Source organism: Brienomyrus brachyistius, chromosome 19 (assembly GCF_023856365.1).
Source record: "Brienomyrus brachyistius isolate T26 chromosome 19, BBRACH_0.4, whole genome shotgun sequence".
Classification (NCBI taxonomy): Eukaryota; Metazoa; Chordata; class Actinopteri; order Osteoglossiformes; family Mormyridae; genus Brienomyrus; species Brienomyrus brachyistius.
In genome coordinates, this window is record NC_064551.1 from 15,006,349 (window position 1) to 15,022,120 (window position 15,772).

A 15,772-nucleotide genomic window follows, 5' to 3' on the forward strand; every position below is an offset into this window, starting at 1 on the left:
AATAACTGACTGGAGTGATTCTGAGAAGGATGTATGTGTTTATTTGTCGGTTTCCTGATTTATTTATGTAGACGCTTCCTTATTTACCGCGCTTTTGAAATTATTGATGTGAACTGAGCGGATGAACGATGGTCACGAAAGCACTAGCGCTGGGCATTCTCGTCTGACAGCTTAAGTGTCACGGAGGCATCTCAAAATCGCTGAGGGTCGGGGTCAAAAGAGAGGCTAAAGAGCTTGTTGGTTACAGCGAAAGATTTGTGCCCCTCTGAATGACGTGTAAATAATACCGCCCCAGTGGAGCGTGGGCGTGGAATGGAGGCAGCCTGGCCTCCCCTATGGCGTGTCCCGGGATGTGGCCTGCGATATATTTTTTCACTGAATTTGAGGAGAAGGAGGAGATAGGTAGAGGAATAGCATGTCGCAGAGCATAGAAATGTGGTGTGATGGGAAGGAAGGTCTAATCCTACTCTTAATCATTTAAGCACCACGGTGTGAGAAATTCAGGGCAGTTCAAAGGAGACAGCTCGGCCTAAAAGGAGCACGGTTTTAGCATCCGCGAAATTCCAAGGTTATCTGATTAAGCCCTAGTTAGCAGGATGTCCAGTTTGAAGAGGGATTTGACTTCCCTTGTGACTCCCCCCCCCCCCCCCCCCCCCCCCATCAAAAAGAACCTACGAAAGCCTACACATAACTGTCATTTAGGGGTGCTAGGGAATGAAATACGAAAAAATGTGAAATGTACAAAACGATAAGGATGCTCATGAGTGAAATGGACGGTTCTGCTATGGTTAGAAATGATGGAGATGTCAATGGAGGACAAGCACGACACTACCAACTAAGCAATATGTTATACATACACCAACAGAAGGTTTTACGTACAATTTCAGAAGAAAGTAGAATCCAGTGAGTCAGGGTTTTGGGCTTTAATTTAGCTTTAATTATTCAGCAAAATTTCGCCTAATTTTGAATTGTAATGATTGTTAGCGCCCATGCAAGCGAACCTGTGCTGTGTGTCTGTCCACATACCCAATAAGTGTGTGTGTTCTTAAGTCCCATGACTGCTTTTGCTTTTTGCTCTGTTTTCCTTCATGTCTGCATCTCCGGCTCCTTCAAGAAAAACCAGCAAGGGCTAAAATAACAGCCTCATTTGCATGTAGCTGCTCAGTCCCATTAGAAGCAGAATTATTCTTCGCACCAAAAAAAACACACAGAACACGGTTGTGGGAATAGAACTTAAGGCTTCGCACACGAGTAATTGTCAAAGGTGCCCTGCAAGCGGGGGCGATGTGACGGGCTTCATGCATTTCCTGTTTTCACCCGGCTAAATCTGCTACTTGACTGCAGCATGTGATAAATCGCCCGAATAATTAAGTAAATTGCGTTCTGAATGGAAGTGCTGAGCACTTTCCCTTTTTTTTTTGTCCGCAATCAGCTTTGCGCGAGTCTTTTTGTTTGCGATTTCATTTTATGCATAACAAATTGGGCGGTGAGGTTTCGCAATAACAAAGCCTGGGCATGCATTTGTCTTACTTTCAGGAGAGCTCGTAGAGGGTGTTGTGTGTGTGTGGGGGGGGTATTTCATAATTTGATCGCTTCTACACTCGTGCCATTAATCGTTAACGCTGTGGCCCATCGCCGCCTCCCCCTTAATTGAACGGGGGTGGGGGCAGGGGAGGGGGTTGTGGGGTTTTAAACCTGTATCTCTTGTAGCACGGAGTGATGCAGCCCGCTGGTAATAGGCTACGATTCAATTGAGCTATTTAACCAGTAATTCCAGGAATATTTATTGAAAAGTGAGGAGAGAAATTGGGCCATTAGACGCAGGCGATGAATACAGCAAGATGAAAACGAACACTCATAACTGGGTAGTTGACCTTCGGTGTGTTGCAGGTTTTTTTTTTTTATTTTTTTTTATTAGCACTGACCATAGTAATTACTGCAAATTGAATCACAGTGAAAACTGAAATCATTCTATAATGAGCATTTTTATTGGTCAGTGCACTTTACTGCCGTGTTGTCGGGACCATCGTATGCGAGCCGCGCTCACACGCCTTGGCTGGCGCCCACTAAGCACAGCGGCGATTGCTGTGATATCCTTTCACTGGGTAGTGGTGCTCGCTACTTGTGTCTGCATGCCACTTTTACCTTGACCTTAAATCGTGGCCCCTCAAAAGAAAAAAAACGCATATTTTTAAGAGTGTTTTGTAGCTATTTTGTCTATTAGCACGGCAAGTTCGTAGACTATGGAGGGTGTTGCGTGGGACACACTATTTCTTCACATGAGTGTGTGTGATTTCCTATTAGCGATTCACAGAGCTGGCGTGCTGCGTCCACTTCTTAACAAAGTTAGGAGAACGTCCCGCAAGCATTTCCCATTCAGTCTGAATGCTTCCCAGCAGAAAACAAGAAGGAAAACTTCAACTGCACGGTGGTGATCGGCACTGCGTCTACGTTACAAAACAGTCCGTGTGGGACTCGCGTGGGGCCTGCTACCGTCCTCAAAGCCATTCCCCCCCCCCCCCCCCCCCGCCCCCCCCCACCCTCCCTCCTCCCTCCCTCTGAGAGCCGTCCAAGTCTGTTCCCACTGAGCTCCGTGTGAACAACAGCCAAACAAAACACAGGCGAGCTTCCAGGCCGACGCGGCGCGCTTACGCTGATAGAGCGGGCGGGGCGGCTTCCAGATGTAAGACAGGGAGGCTGGCGTCCTGTCAGAATAAGTGAAGGATCCATTTAGGCACAAATAAAGAAATAAATAAGCAAAGTGTGGATTAAACACTGTGCCCTGTAAGGTGGGCCGTGCCGCCTGGCTGCCGCAGTGTGATGCAGGCACCGGCATTCAGGCAGTTTCACTTTAGCGCTTTCTTCCGTTTCACTTTGGGAAGGAACATTATTTGGCTTAGTGGATCTGAGGTGCCATTTTCATCTTGGTGACATGAATAACATCACAAAGTATGTGCTATAACGTGTGTGTGTGTGTGTGGTGTGTGTGAGCGGGTATGCCTTACCTTATGGGGACACAATGCCCCCACAACGTGATGAATACCCATTTTTTTCCTTTAAGGGAAAACTCAATTTAATGAAAGTCTGCCGTGAAAAAACTAAAAATGCAAAAACTCTAGTATTTTGCTTGGTTACTTATGGTTATGGTTAGGGCAGGGTGGGGGTTAAGTTTGTCATAGGTAGCGTTAGCATTTTTCCCATAGAAATGAATGAGCGGTCCCCATAAAGATAGGTTTACTCAACGTGTGTGTGTGTGTGTGTGTGTGTTGGGGGGGGGGGGGGGGGGGAAGTGTTCGGGGTAAGAGCTCTTCTGAAGGCCAAACTGATGTTATTAATCACAGATTTTTATGCAACGTACATCTCGCATGGACAGGAAGAGGGGGGCTGATCCGTTTGGATAAAAAGCATTAACACTCACAGAGAGGGGAAATATATACTCCAGTGCATAACTGTAAAACATTTAAATAATTTCCTATATGACAAATGCCCCTATCTGCTAAGTGTTTTATACTCTCTTCATGTCTATAACGGGGTATTTCACTGGGGCAGTGCGGTCTACACACCTACCCCTAGGGTACAACAGCAACTCCTACAGGAATGTGTGTGCCTTTGACATTAGGCCGTCCCTCCATTTCAGCAATTCCCACAATTTAAGTCATTACCAATATTTCAGACTGCAGATCCTCACAAGAGTCGTGTGACTGAAAAGGGCAGTGCTATGGGTGGGGCTGCTGTCCACTGAATGTGTGTGCGCGTGTGTATATGTGTGTGTTTGTGTGTGTGTCTATGGATTAGGTTTATGTTACATTGTAGGGACCAAATGTAACCTGAAAAGAGATGCTATGAAACGTGATGAAAAGAGAACCTGTTATTTTGACATTCTGGGGACCATTTTTCAGGTCGTCAGGTCGGTATTACAGTTTTCCCTATAGAAATGAATGGAGAGTCCCCGCAAAGATATAATTACAAGCCTGTGTGTGTGGCTGTGTGAGTCTGTGTGTGGTGCACGTATGTTTGGTTCTAGCTTAATATTTGGCACAGAAACCCCAATTTGAACACATTTCTGAGCTACAGAAAACAGGCCTGATGCATTTGCCGCGAAACGCTGAGGGATCCGATTCCTGTGTGCACCCGTGCGCGTGTGCGTGTGCTGAACGACAAAGAGCAGCTCCGTGACACACGGGAGAGGACTCCCCCCCCCCCCCCAGCCCCCCGACCCAGCTGCAGCAGAGAGAAGTGCTGGAGGTTTTTTTTTCTTATGGAAATGGGAAATAATGGGGTGATTAAATAGAGCTGTATATTAAAGTACAGCTGACATTAGCATTAGCATAATGCGGCCTGGCTGGGGCTGCACATTTAGTCTGCCATCTGCGTCCGTCTCACGGCCCATGGACGGGCCTGGCGCGCCGGGCGTTCTCAGCGCCCCCTGTGCCCTGCTCCTCCCAGGGCAGCAGGGACTTGGGAGGGGTTGTAGGGTAAAGCACCATGCTCAGCCGCCTTAATTACATGGATGTTAACCGCCCCCACGTCCCTCAGTGGACTCCTTTAGATATTAACTATGTGAGCATGCTGGATGACCAGAGAAGGGCGGCGAAGGCATGCCGTTCGGTAAAATCGGTTGTGGTTATTTTCACGAGTGTGAGTGTTTCTGTGTGTGTTTCTGTGTGTGTGTGTGTTTTTAATGGAATGCTGTTCCTCTTAAAACCTCTAGACGCTAAACAACAACAGGGCCTCTGAAGGCTTGTGAAGCACAAATGGGGCCCATTACCCAGGACCGTATGCTTGGCTCACTGTAATTAAGCTGAAGGGTTAAAAGGACGACTCCAAGTATGCAGCATGCAACACTCACCCCCCCCCCCCACGCCATCCTACTCTCTGTTGTTTTTTCTTTTTTTGTCTCAGGACGCCGACACTGTGTAAGGGACACGATTCATACAGACGCTCATCAATACACCACTCTGCGGTATCACCCCAGCGGGACTGGCAGAGACAGGTTAGGGTTAGGGGGTCTCAGTCCATACCGCCTCAGTAAAGGTCTTAAAAGGTGTTGGGGGGGTGAGGCTGAACAAGAAAAAAATGGATTATCTGAGGGCTTTCGGACGGCAAGGTCCAGCCAACAGAGTCACACGGGGCATTCACATGATGCTGGTGTTCCGGTAGATGGGGTGACCCCAAAGTACCATTTATAGGATAGAGGGATGTCCAATGAGCAGGTAACCAGATGCAATGACGGTGAAGGCTGCTGGCTAACTCAAACCCACAGATAACTAGGTGCAACGACAAGCAGGCTGCTGGCTAACTCAAACCCACAGGTAACTAAATACAACGACAAGCAGGCTGCTGGCTAACTCAAACCCACAGTTAACTAAATACAACACCAAGCAGGCTGCTGGCTAACTCAAACCCACAGGTAACCAAGGCAAAATAACGACAGCAATGTTCTGTTCTTGGAGTGGTTCATTTGCAAAGATTTCATATGAATTGTTTCAGGCCAATTTAAATTAGCTTTTACATTTTAATTATCTAAACAAATTTGTCATTAAAGCATTTTCTCTGCTTGAGCAAATATCTTTTTTTTAGGTGAATTAGGGTAATATATTCTAAAACTCTGTCAGCAGAAATACCTTGAGGGTACTCGAAACGGCAAAAGTAAGAGTGCAATTATGCAAGTGGTTTTGCGAGCAGAGGGCTATAATGTGCAGACGTCGCATGGCAGGCAGTTATAAGCATTTGAGGGGGCATTATAACTGTGCTGGACATCCCACAGACCCTGGCTTCCCCCAAATTCCCTTATGCGTACAACAGAATGGTTCTTTCAGTACGTTAAATGTAGATATTCTCCTATCTTGCAAAGTATTCCACGATGTTTTAGTTTAGTTCCCTTTTATTGTTAATCTGATAGTCATTATTTAATTAACGATAACATGGCATTTACACATACGATACCTGCTTTTGTAACAATTTACAAAGGAAAAAAGTAGATACCCATCGTCCCATATCACAACTAATGAATGGGAAAATATATTGTGAGAGGTGACCAAAGGACATAACGATAAGCCAAGCAATGGTTTTAACGGCAAATGTGTAGAATCGTGTAATGATACGTGTTTATACGGTCCGTGAATTATTCTCCGGCTTCCAAGCCAATTAGTGTTTTATTTCCCATTCCTATAATCCCATTAACGACCGATGCATACGCAATGACCTCGTTAGGCCTCTATTTGTTGAATCTCACAGTCTGCTGGGGGAATATTTTAATTAATTAGTGCGCTCATTGCGAGCCGTACTGTCTGCAGCCGTCCCATCCCCAGGGATCACACGTGTGTCCAGCTCTGCCGTCTGGGCATCTTCCCAAGTGACCAACTTGATGGCTAGAAAGTGCCATGACACGGCCAGAGAAGCACAGGGCCTAGCGGGGAGCCAAGCTGCCATTTTACCCAGAAAAATCCTCACCAACAAATCAGAAAGAGAGAGTGATGTAAATCACTAGTCGGGGCTTGACTTTCAGTATACTAGTGCCTTATGTTTGGCGACACGCCATCACGTCATCATTCCTGGGGGTTCTCATCAGCCATAAACAAAGAGAGCTCAGCGCAGCTTTTGTCCTCAGCTGAAAACTCCCTGTTTTCCACCTGGAGCATGGAAACAGAGCTCCCTGCACGCTGATCCGGATTTAATGCTGGTGACTTGAACCAAAATTAAGGTCTGCTCTATTCCTTATAATCCATTTCCGATAGCCACCTAATGAGCCTGGGGCCTGTGCTGTGCAACGGCAGGCAAAAGTCATGGAACACCATGGACACTGGGCATACACTTGCACATTAATGGCTTCTATCCCAATTCACATAAGTGTATGATTTTGGAGTGTGGGAGGGAAAGCAACACAGGCAGAGGGAAGATATAAAGACTCTATCGAGTGAGATTCAGGGGCAGGAATCAAACCCATAGCCCTGGAAGTGTGAGGTGGGTGGTGGTGCTGTCCAGGAAGCCACTGTATTGCATTCTTTCTGTAATGGAATGCATCACCCAGAGAACTTGATGGTATAAGAGGAGGAGGATGGTCAGCAACAAAATGGACTCAGTCATCATGACCATGAGCATACCATTAGGAAGTCTGAAGACCACAACAGAAGACAGGACATTGTGAAGGATGCCATTATTATGTTCACCTAGAGTCAACATCAAGTAGACGACACCTACTAATATAAATAATGCAATACTATGGAACTATCTTTCAGATTAGTGCTTGGCTACTTCCTCCAAAGTCGCCCATAGAATTTGAGGACCTGCTTGACAATGCGCCGTGAGAACAGAAAATCTCATCCTTGCATCCCAGATTAGATCTAAAGAGTCGGCCGACAAGGCTGTGCCTACAACCAGAAGTGCTACCACTTCCCGTGTCTTCACCCTCCACTCATGTTATACAACAAATCTGAATTTAACCATCCACCTGTTGCCCGAAAATCTTCTTGTCGGCTTGTGCCCTGCTTTCGTTCTTTAAAATGAGAAATGGTTTGAAAAGAGCATTTCTCTGTGTCTAACAAGAGGGTGCTTAGGCTGTAAAGTATGTGTTCTATATGGCTGACAAACCGACAAGCCAAACACAGAACCTATCAACTGGTCTCTATGTTTAAGCCTTTCTCTGCAATTTTCCATTACGGATGAGAATAAAAAAATTTTAAAAAAACTGAGAATAATCTATTATGACTTTAAGCTAAGCTAGATCCATGTTTATGTTAATTTAAACCATATTAAATTTATATAGACACCCAGAACTATCTCTATTTGTGTCAAGACAGAAATATCATTGTTGTAATTATATTCTTTCAATATGTGACAGTATGATTATATATGTTATAGTACTCGAACCGCTCTACAAAAAGGAGGCCATTTTGAAGGGGATATGTATACGATTGACTGAATCTGATCCATCCTTGTGTCCATGCTAATACTCTCTGGCAAAGCAATTCAGGCAGGTACATCCCCATGCCAGCTCATCTTATCTCCACGGCCGCCCACGGTCACGTAGATCTGACAGCGTGCAAACGCGCAGCCCAACCAAACAACCAGGCAATTACCACGCCAGATGTTTACCTTCATCTCTGAATTGCCGCATCGGGTCACAAACGGCAAGCTTTCATTTGATAAATAAATGCGGCTTGTTTCTGGATGCAGGCTTACCGATTTCGACGCGTGTTTTCCGTTATTTGTTCAAGTCACCCCCCAGCAATGCCGCACGATACTTGCACGCCCTCCGCACACCCCCATAAATCTCTCGAGGAGCGTGTACCATGTGAACAAAGATGTGCTTGGAAGTGGAGCTTTTTGAAGACGCTTCTCCTCTGTGAGCATCATGCACGCATGGACAGCAAATGGACGTCTAGCCGCACACTTCACCTTAAAAATGAAGCACCCCCACTATGGCTGAAGTCATGTGGTCATTCAGGCCCATTTCAGCATGTCTGAAATCTGACAAGACAGTGAGGCAGGCTTTGTGGTGTTAGTGGTGTGTGGGTGATGGAGGGGCAGTGATATGTTTTTACAGTTAATGCAAAGAACCACCCATTAGAATGACTATCATTTCATTTAATTACTATTTTTAGAATGGTTTTCTTATGTGACCGTACATTTTTCTTATTTTTCACACATTGTTACAGTGAACACAAGTTGTGTAGATTTCACACAAATCATATATCATTTTCGAATATAGTCCATTATTTCAGCCTTTTGCTGATCAGGAACAGACAGTTGAAGTGCAGGTGTTTACTCCTCTCTCCTTTCACTTCCTCGCAGGAAGAGATGAGCCTTCAAGCTACATTTGCACGACGTGCAAGCAGCCGTTTCCCAGCGCCTGGTTCCTCCTTCAGCATGCTCAGAACACCCACGGGATCCGCATCTACCTGGAAACCGGGCCCTCCAGCTGCACCCTTACCCCCCGGATCAATATCCCCCCACCTCTAGGAGCCGAGTCCGTTCCACAGTCGCCCCTCAACAGCTTCATCGGTGACACCAACCCCTTCCACCTCTTGCGCATGGCAGCCCCAATCCTTCGCGAGCCACCACCCTTCCTGGAGAACCGGCTACCTGGCACGCCCCCCTTTGTCAGCCCTCCACCACGCCACCACCTGGACCGCCTTAGCACCGAGGAAATGGGCCTGATCTCCCAGCACCCCAGTGCCTTCGAAAGGGTGATGCGCTTGACGCCCATGGCCGTCGAGTCCCAGTCCATGGATTTCTCCCGGAGGCTTCGGGAGCTAGCGGGCAACAGCGGGCCCACTCCGCCACTCTCGCCCAGCCGCATCAACCCTATGCACCGCCTGCTTAACCCAGGCCTCTTCCCCCCTGGCCCCAAGCCTCCATTTCTCAGCACGCCACCGCTGCCACCTATGCCCCCTGGCAGCACCACCCCTCCACAGCCCCAGGTGAAGAGCAAGTCCTGCGAGTTCTGTGGCAAGACATTCAAGTTCCAGAGCAATCTAGTGGTACACCGGCGGAGCCACACGGGCGAGAAGCCCTACAAGTGCCAGCTGTGTGACCATGCCTGCTCCCAGGCCAGCAAGCTGAAGAGGCACATGAAGACGCACATGCACAAGGCTGGGTCCACCACCGGCCGCTCAGAGGATGGTCTGTCCTCCACAAGCTCCCCAGAACCCCGAGCCGGCGACTCTACAGGCGAGCGGGCCAAGGGCCGCGAGGAGGACTTCCGGGGGCGAGGGGCTGGGTCCAGACAATGAGGAGGAGGAAGAGGAAGAGGAGGAAGAGGAGGAGGACCCTGAGAATGAGAGCAGGCCAGAGTCCAACTTCAGTCTGGATTCAGAGCTGAGTCGCAACCGAGAAAAAAGCCTCCCACACATGAAAAAGATCTCTCTACGGGCAAGACAGAGGAGAGCATGGGCCTCGGTGGAGTGCACCAGTACAATGACTTCATGGTCGACAATCGGAAAAGGCTCCCCTTCCCCAAGAGGGGCCCAGATGAGCAGCGGACACCGGGGGGGACGAGGACTCGGTAGTGGGGGAGATGGAACCGAGTAGGGCAGGCTACAGTGAATGGCAGAAACTGTGGCTCAGGGGACTCTTTCTCAGGCCTGTTTCATCGGAAGCCCACCCCAATCACCAGCCCTAGCCTGTCCAACTCCTCTGCCAAACGGATAAAGGTCGAAAAAGACCTGGACCTCCCTCCAGCCCCGCTCATCCCATCTGAGAATGTCTACTCCCAGTGGCTAGTGGGCTACGCCACCTCGCGCCACTTCATTAAGGACTCCTTCCTGGCTTCCCTGACGCTCGGCAGTCGCCCTTCGCCACCTCATCTGAGCACTCCTCAGAGAATGGCAGCCTGCGCTTCTCCACGCCTCCCGGCGACACGCTCGACGGCGCCTTCTCAGGCCGCAGCGGCACGGCTAGTGGCAGCAGCACGCCACACCTGCGGGGCGGCCCCGGTCCTGGGAGGCCCAGTTCCAAGGAAGGCCGGCGGAGCGATACATGCGAGTTTTTGCGGCAAGGTGTTCAAGAACTGCAGCAACTTGACAGTACACCGGCGCAGCCATACAGGAGAACGGCCCTACAAGTGTGACCTGTGCAGCTACGCCTGCGCTCAGAGCAGCAAGCTAACGCGCCACATGAAGACGCACGGCCAGTTTCGGTAAGGAGGTGTACCGCTGCGACATCTGCCACATGCCCTTCAGCGTGTACAGTACTCTGGAAAAACACATGAAGAAGTGGCACGGTGAACACTTGATGACGAACGAGGTCAAAATCGAACAAGCAGAGAGAAGCTAGGCTAGAGCCCAAGTCCTCCGCGCCATTTTTCCAACAGCTGGATAAGCTGGTTAGCTGGATGATCCTTTCCTAGTTAATTGGTTTTTTTGAGTGTTTTGATGTTTTTTCTTTTTGTCTAAGAAACTGCCAACTGAGAAATAATAGCAGGAAAATTGAATTGGCGTCTCCTTTTCAAACCGTCAATCTGAGGATTAAGCAGTGGTGACTTATATGGAGCCTTTAACTGTGCAATAATTTCTATTTATTGGATTTCTGTAATAATGTTTGGCATGTGCTGGTACATTTATTGTATTTCTTTTTTTTTTTCATTTCCTTGTTTCACAATTCCCAGGGTTTTGTTTGGAAAAACCCAGGTGACATCCTGAGATTTTCGTTTAGCAAAAACAGAATACTATTGTCTTGAAACGATACTGTAGTCCGCAACTTTGAGAAAATAGTATATTCGAGCCGTGTGGATGATTTCTTGAAGAGAAGCCAAATTCAATCTTAGAAAGCTATGTGTTCTTTTGCTTTTATACCTGGTAGATGTATGAGCGAATAACAATCCTTGAAAGCTGTATTACTGTGGGAATCTTAAATATATCAGTATGATTGGATATTTTGAGGGTCAATGAAATAATATTTAATTTTTTGTTAGCTGAAATTGCAGACCAGAATTTAGATAACCGATCATTACAAGGGTAGCTGATTTCAGGTATAAAATACTCATCCGTGTTTAGCATGTTGTCTTGATGCTGGCGGTACAGTAGGTTATTTACAGACTGTTTACGTTAAAATTAAATGTGCGCCTAAGGGGCATCAGTTATGGGTAGGCCCCTAGCCCCCCTTCTCCAGTGTTATGGGTTTGTTTTTCACCCCTGACTCTGTGCATGGGGGTGTACCATTAATCCCAGTATAGGTTCTGGGCTCACCGTAACCCTATGTCAGGTTAGTCGCTGTCAAAGACTCGTGACGACATGGTCCTACGCTACGCTGCCATACACAGCTGCACTTTGTGTTCCTTGTAGAGACGACATACCTGAATTTTCTGTATTTTGTGTTACAGTAAAACCGCCCCTATTGTGGGAAAGCTAGACAAACTGGCCAGCAGAACCGGTAGCCTTGCGAAGGATGTGACAGACTCACCTGAAGTATCTTCCTCATTTCTAGATTGTTTGTACGTCGATGTCACCATTTTGACACTCACTGTCTTTTCAGTGTCTTCTGGCCCCCTTTATAATATAATCGGGATGGAAACGAAAGCAGTCTGGCCCTACCACTCAGTGACACATTTTTCCTTTTATCCTCACTGTGTATTTTTATAGATACATATAAATATGTCTGTTCAGTCTGAGAAAAAATTAAAAGCTGTTTAGTGAGAAATGGTCCTATGGCAGCATTTATATATTACATTTTAAAAAGAAAAAAAGATTTAGCCTAAGATCCATTTTAAAAATTGACCAGTAAAGATTTTAAAAAGAGCAAAAAAAAAAAAAGAAATACAAAATCAGTAAACTTGCAACGCAATATTTATTCTATCCTAATATAATTGCCCCTTTCGTAGAAAAGAATTGTGACAGTTGAAAATATATTCGCCTCCACTCCTTTTTCCCGTTTATATAATTTTTAGTAAAAGTGTATGCATATACAAAATATATACATATAATTAATTGATACGACAGTAAAATGTTTCTGACATTCCGTTTTTACTGAGTGGGTAATTGAGTTGGCATCCTTTATGCAGTCTCAGAATTTGCACAGTAGCAGTATTCGACAGAATAATTTGAACAGGTTCTCAAAAGTATTCCTTTTTTCAGTTTATATTTTCTGTGATGTGTAGTTAAACGTAGATAATTAACGACGTGAACGATGCACTGCTAAATATTTTGAGTTTATTAAAGATTGACTTTAGCGAGCACCACTTTGCCTAATTCAAGATAAAATGCATTATTTTAAAAAATGATGCATTTCACCACGTTTATTCCTTACCCGACCGGTCGCCCTATATAATAGCGGAACAAAGTTCTAATTGAAAAGAAGACTCGCACTTTATAATTTGCTGAGTACGGCTGAGTAAGAAATTACATTCGGCAGTCATGCAAACGGGCCCTGGAAAGGGAAAGACGACAGGGACTCAAGTGCCAGTATCAATAGGCGCGACTTTATCCTGGCACTATAAAATACAGTAAATTTACCTGTACAGTCTCTGCACAACTTGCTGAACTTTCTTTAAATTGTCTCACGACACAAATTTGTGCCAAGATATAAATATATCTTTTTAAGAAATGGAATGAGTAGTCAAGAAATCCACGTAAATCTAATTTGCATGCAAATTTTCTATGCTCGCTAAGAGCGTAAGCGCGAGACACGCTGCGGGGAAAGTGCGCGCGTGAGTGCGCGTGACTGCGCGTGTGTTTACGCGAGAGCAGGCACGTGATAGGGCGCGTGAAGCGGTACTGTATTCCACACTTCAGGAAAGACTGCATCCCTCTGTAGAAATGTTACCGGAGAGGATAGATATTCTAGAGAAAAACTGCAAAAACTTTAGGAAATAGTGCACTCTGTCTTAAAATACGTTTACAGTATTGAAACAAGTACAACGGTGAAACAATACATGTATTTGTGTTAAAAAAAATCAAGTATTCTTTTCCAGATTTGCTTATAATTTTTGAACGCCGTAATAGCTATGTGTACTTTGTTTTTTGTACCTTTTTGTTCTGTTTTTGGTGACAAGGGTGTCGGTAATTATATTAAATATAAATGTCCTCGTTTACTGTAAAAGGATACCAGTATTTGTAATATCGATTGATGCCAAGGGCATTTTTGAAAAACATCAGGACGTTTTTTTTCATTTCTCTATTCTTTTCTTTATTTCTTTAAAATTGTGGGACTATAGATTTATTTGTCACTGTAATTGTAAAAGTTTTGGGTTTCGGTGTAAAACATTTATTCTGCCATGGGTGTAAAAAAAAAATTGAATCATAGCTGTAAAAAGAAAAAAAAACTTGGGAAAGAGGGCCAACTGCATACAAACCACACGATAAAAATCCGACTTACTTCTTTGCAGGAAAAAAAAAACACTGCCAGATTATAAATTCCCTTATGTTTCTTCTATTAGAATGGATTAAACTATTGGTTTATTATTATTTTTTTAAGTATGTATTTTTTACCTTGCACATCCTTTGTAAAGATGGTACTGAAAGTACCTTTTCTGTCATTTTCTTTCTGAAAGGAGCGCACATAATTTAAAATCTTAAAAAAGACCTTTTTTTTTCTATTTGGCATGATGAAATTGTGCAAAAAGTGACTTTGTATTCTTGAAAAGATTCCTACTGTACAGAAAGCTATTGTTTAACAACCTCTTGCAAAATGCAAAGTAATATGTTTTTGTTTTACTAGTATATTCGTTTACAATATTTTTGTAACTTTATGATTGCCTTGTTTTGATTTCACATTCTGGATTCCTGACAGCACTGAGTGCAGCCTTTCTGCTCTGTGCGACCGCTGTCCATTGTCATCACTAATGTGTGAAAATGTTTTTGTTGCTGTCGTCATGTTCTTTTAAAATTTTTCGTTTTATTTTTATTTTTTTATTAGCACCTGCCTCCTGTTCTCCTCAGCATGACGAGAGCACGAGCTGAGATCCGGCTCTCGCCGTAGCCCCTTTCTCGCACGCCAGCCCGATCCCCCGTAAACCCCGGGACAGCGGCGTGACCAGCGTTTCAAGTTTCGACGAGAACAGATGGGGGGGAGACAGTGTGGCTCGGCACGTCGACGCGCTATGCACTATGCATGCTGACACAATCACAGATATACGTCTGTATATCGTCCATATATATTTTTTTTTAAGTCTGCCGAACGGATGAGGAAGCAGAAGAGGCTGGAAGGCTGGCGTGGTGCGGCGGAGCTCGCAGAGACGCGGCGTGTCTGGAAGGCCTGCCAGATGGACGAGCGAGACCTTCCAGGAACTGGAGAAACAAACCTTTGCCTCAGTCCTCCAGACACGGCCCTATACGATCAACCATTAAAAGAAGAAAAAAATGTTTCTGAAACATTTGGGACGTGCTCATTAAGCTTCAGTGACTTTTTCATTTTATGGTGCAGCCGTAAACGTTTAAAAAAAGGAAAAAAAAAAAAAGATGGCTTCCTAGTGGAGCGATGTTTTGATCCATGCGTACAGCTGTTCCCCCCTCGTGAAGTTTTTCCCGGACCCCAAGCAACGTTCACGCTGTTCAGAGACCCAAAAGAAAAACGTTTACTTTTTGTTTAACTTCCTTGTTGTATTTTTGTCGAGGAGCTGGGGGGGGGGGGGGGGGGGGGGGGTTGAGCATTAAGAGGACACAGTCCTGACCTGAATGACAGAATGAGATAACTCTGGCCCACTGGTCTAATGACTCTTTAGTTTTAAAAACGTGCTTTGCTGCTGTCCGCTCTTCGGTTTTGACATTCCATACCGATCCTCGTCGTCGTTTCCTTAATTTTTTTGTATTTAATGATTATGCAGGGTTGGGATGAAAAGTAAAGCTGTCGTTTTTTTTTTTTTACATGCCGTAATATGATGTTTGGGAGTGGGACCCGGGGTGGGCTTCGGGGCGGGGGATGGGGGGGGGGGGGGGGTTGAGTGGGGTTGTTTTGCATACAGTGTGTGATGTCGCTGTTCTCAGGGCAGAGTCGGCCCACATCGACTCCCGATAGTAAACAATGCATACGGACTCCAAGGCCATCTCTTCTCTTCTCTTTATTCACACGGTCACACAAGCTATAATTTTTAGAGTGTGTGTGCTTTATGTTTTGGCTGCGGGAAGCAGCTTTCAGGGAGGGAAAGAGGGAGGGGGGCCACCGATGACATAAAATAGCACCAGGAGGCTGTGTCGGGAGGTCTCCCTGCTGTAGGTACAGGTGGCCGCTGAGCTCCCCATCCAGTGAACACTTAGCATGTGTCCACACGTGTTGTACCTGTGGTTGGATCTTTAAAAGCTGGTAGAGGGGTTGCGGCTGGGTTACTTACCCTGACAGT

The 15,772-nt window shown here is 45.7% G+C and overlaps 1 protein-coding gene across 1 annotated transcript in view; it reads left to right on the forward strand.

The window, feature by feature from the left end:
* The window catches only part of LOC125714552 (B-cell lymphoma/leukemia 11B-like), a 45,143-nt gene extending 29,850 nt beyond the window's left edge, over positions 1-15,293 (forward strand). Inside the window, 7 exon segments of the mRNA XM_048985262.1 lie at positions 8,794-9,700; positions 9,702-9,992; positions 9,994-10,024; positions 10,026-10,266; positions 10,269-10,486; positions 10,488-10,634; positions 10,636-15,293. Of these exon segments, the coding sequence (XP_048841219.1) occupies positions 8,794-9,700; positions 9,702-9,992; positions 9,994-10,024; positions 10,026-10,266; positions 10,269-10,486; positions 10,488-10,634; positions 10,636-10,776 (1,976 nt within the window). The 3' untranslated portion in view covers positions 10,777-15,293.
* The last annotated feature ends 479 nt before the right edge of the window (positions 15,294-15,772 follow it).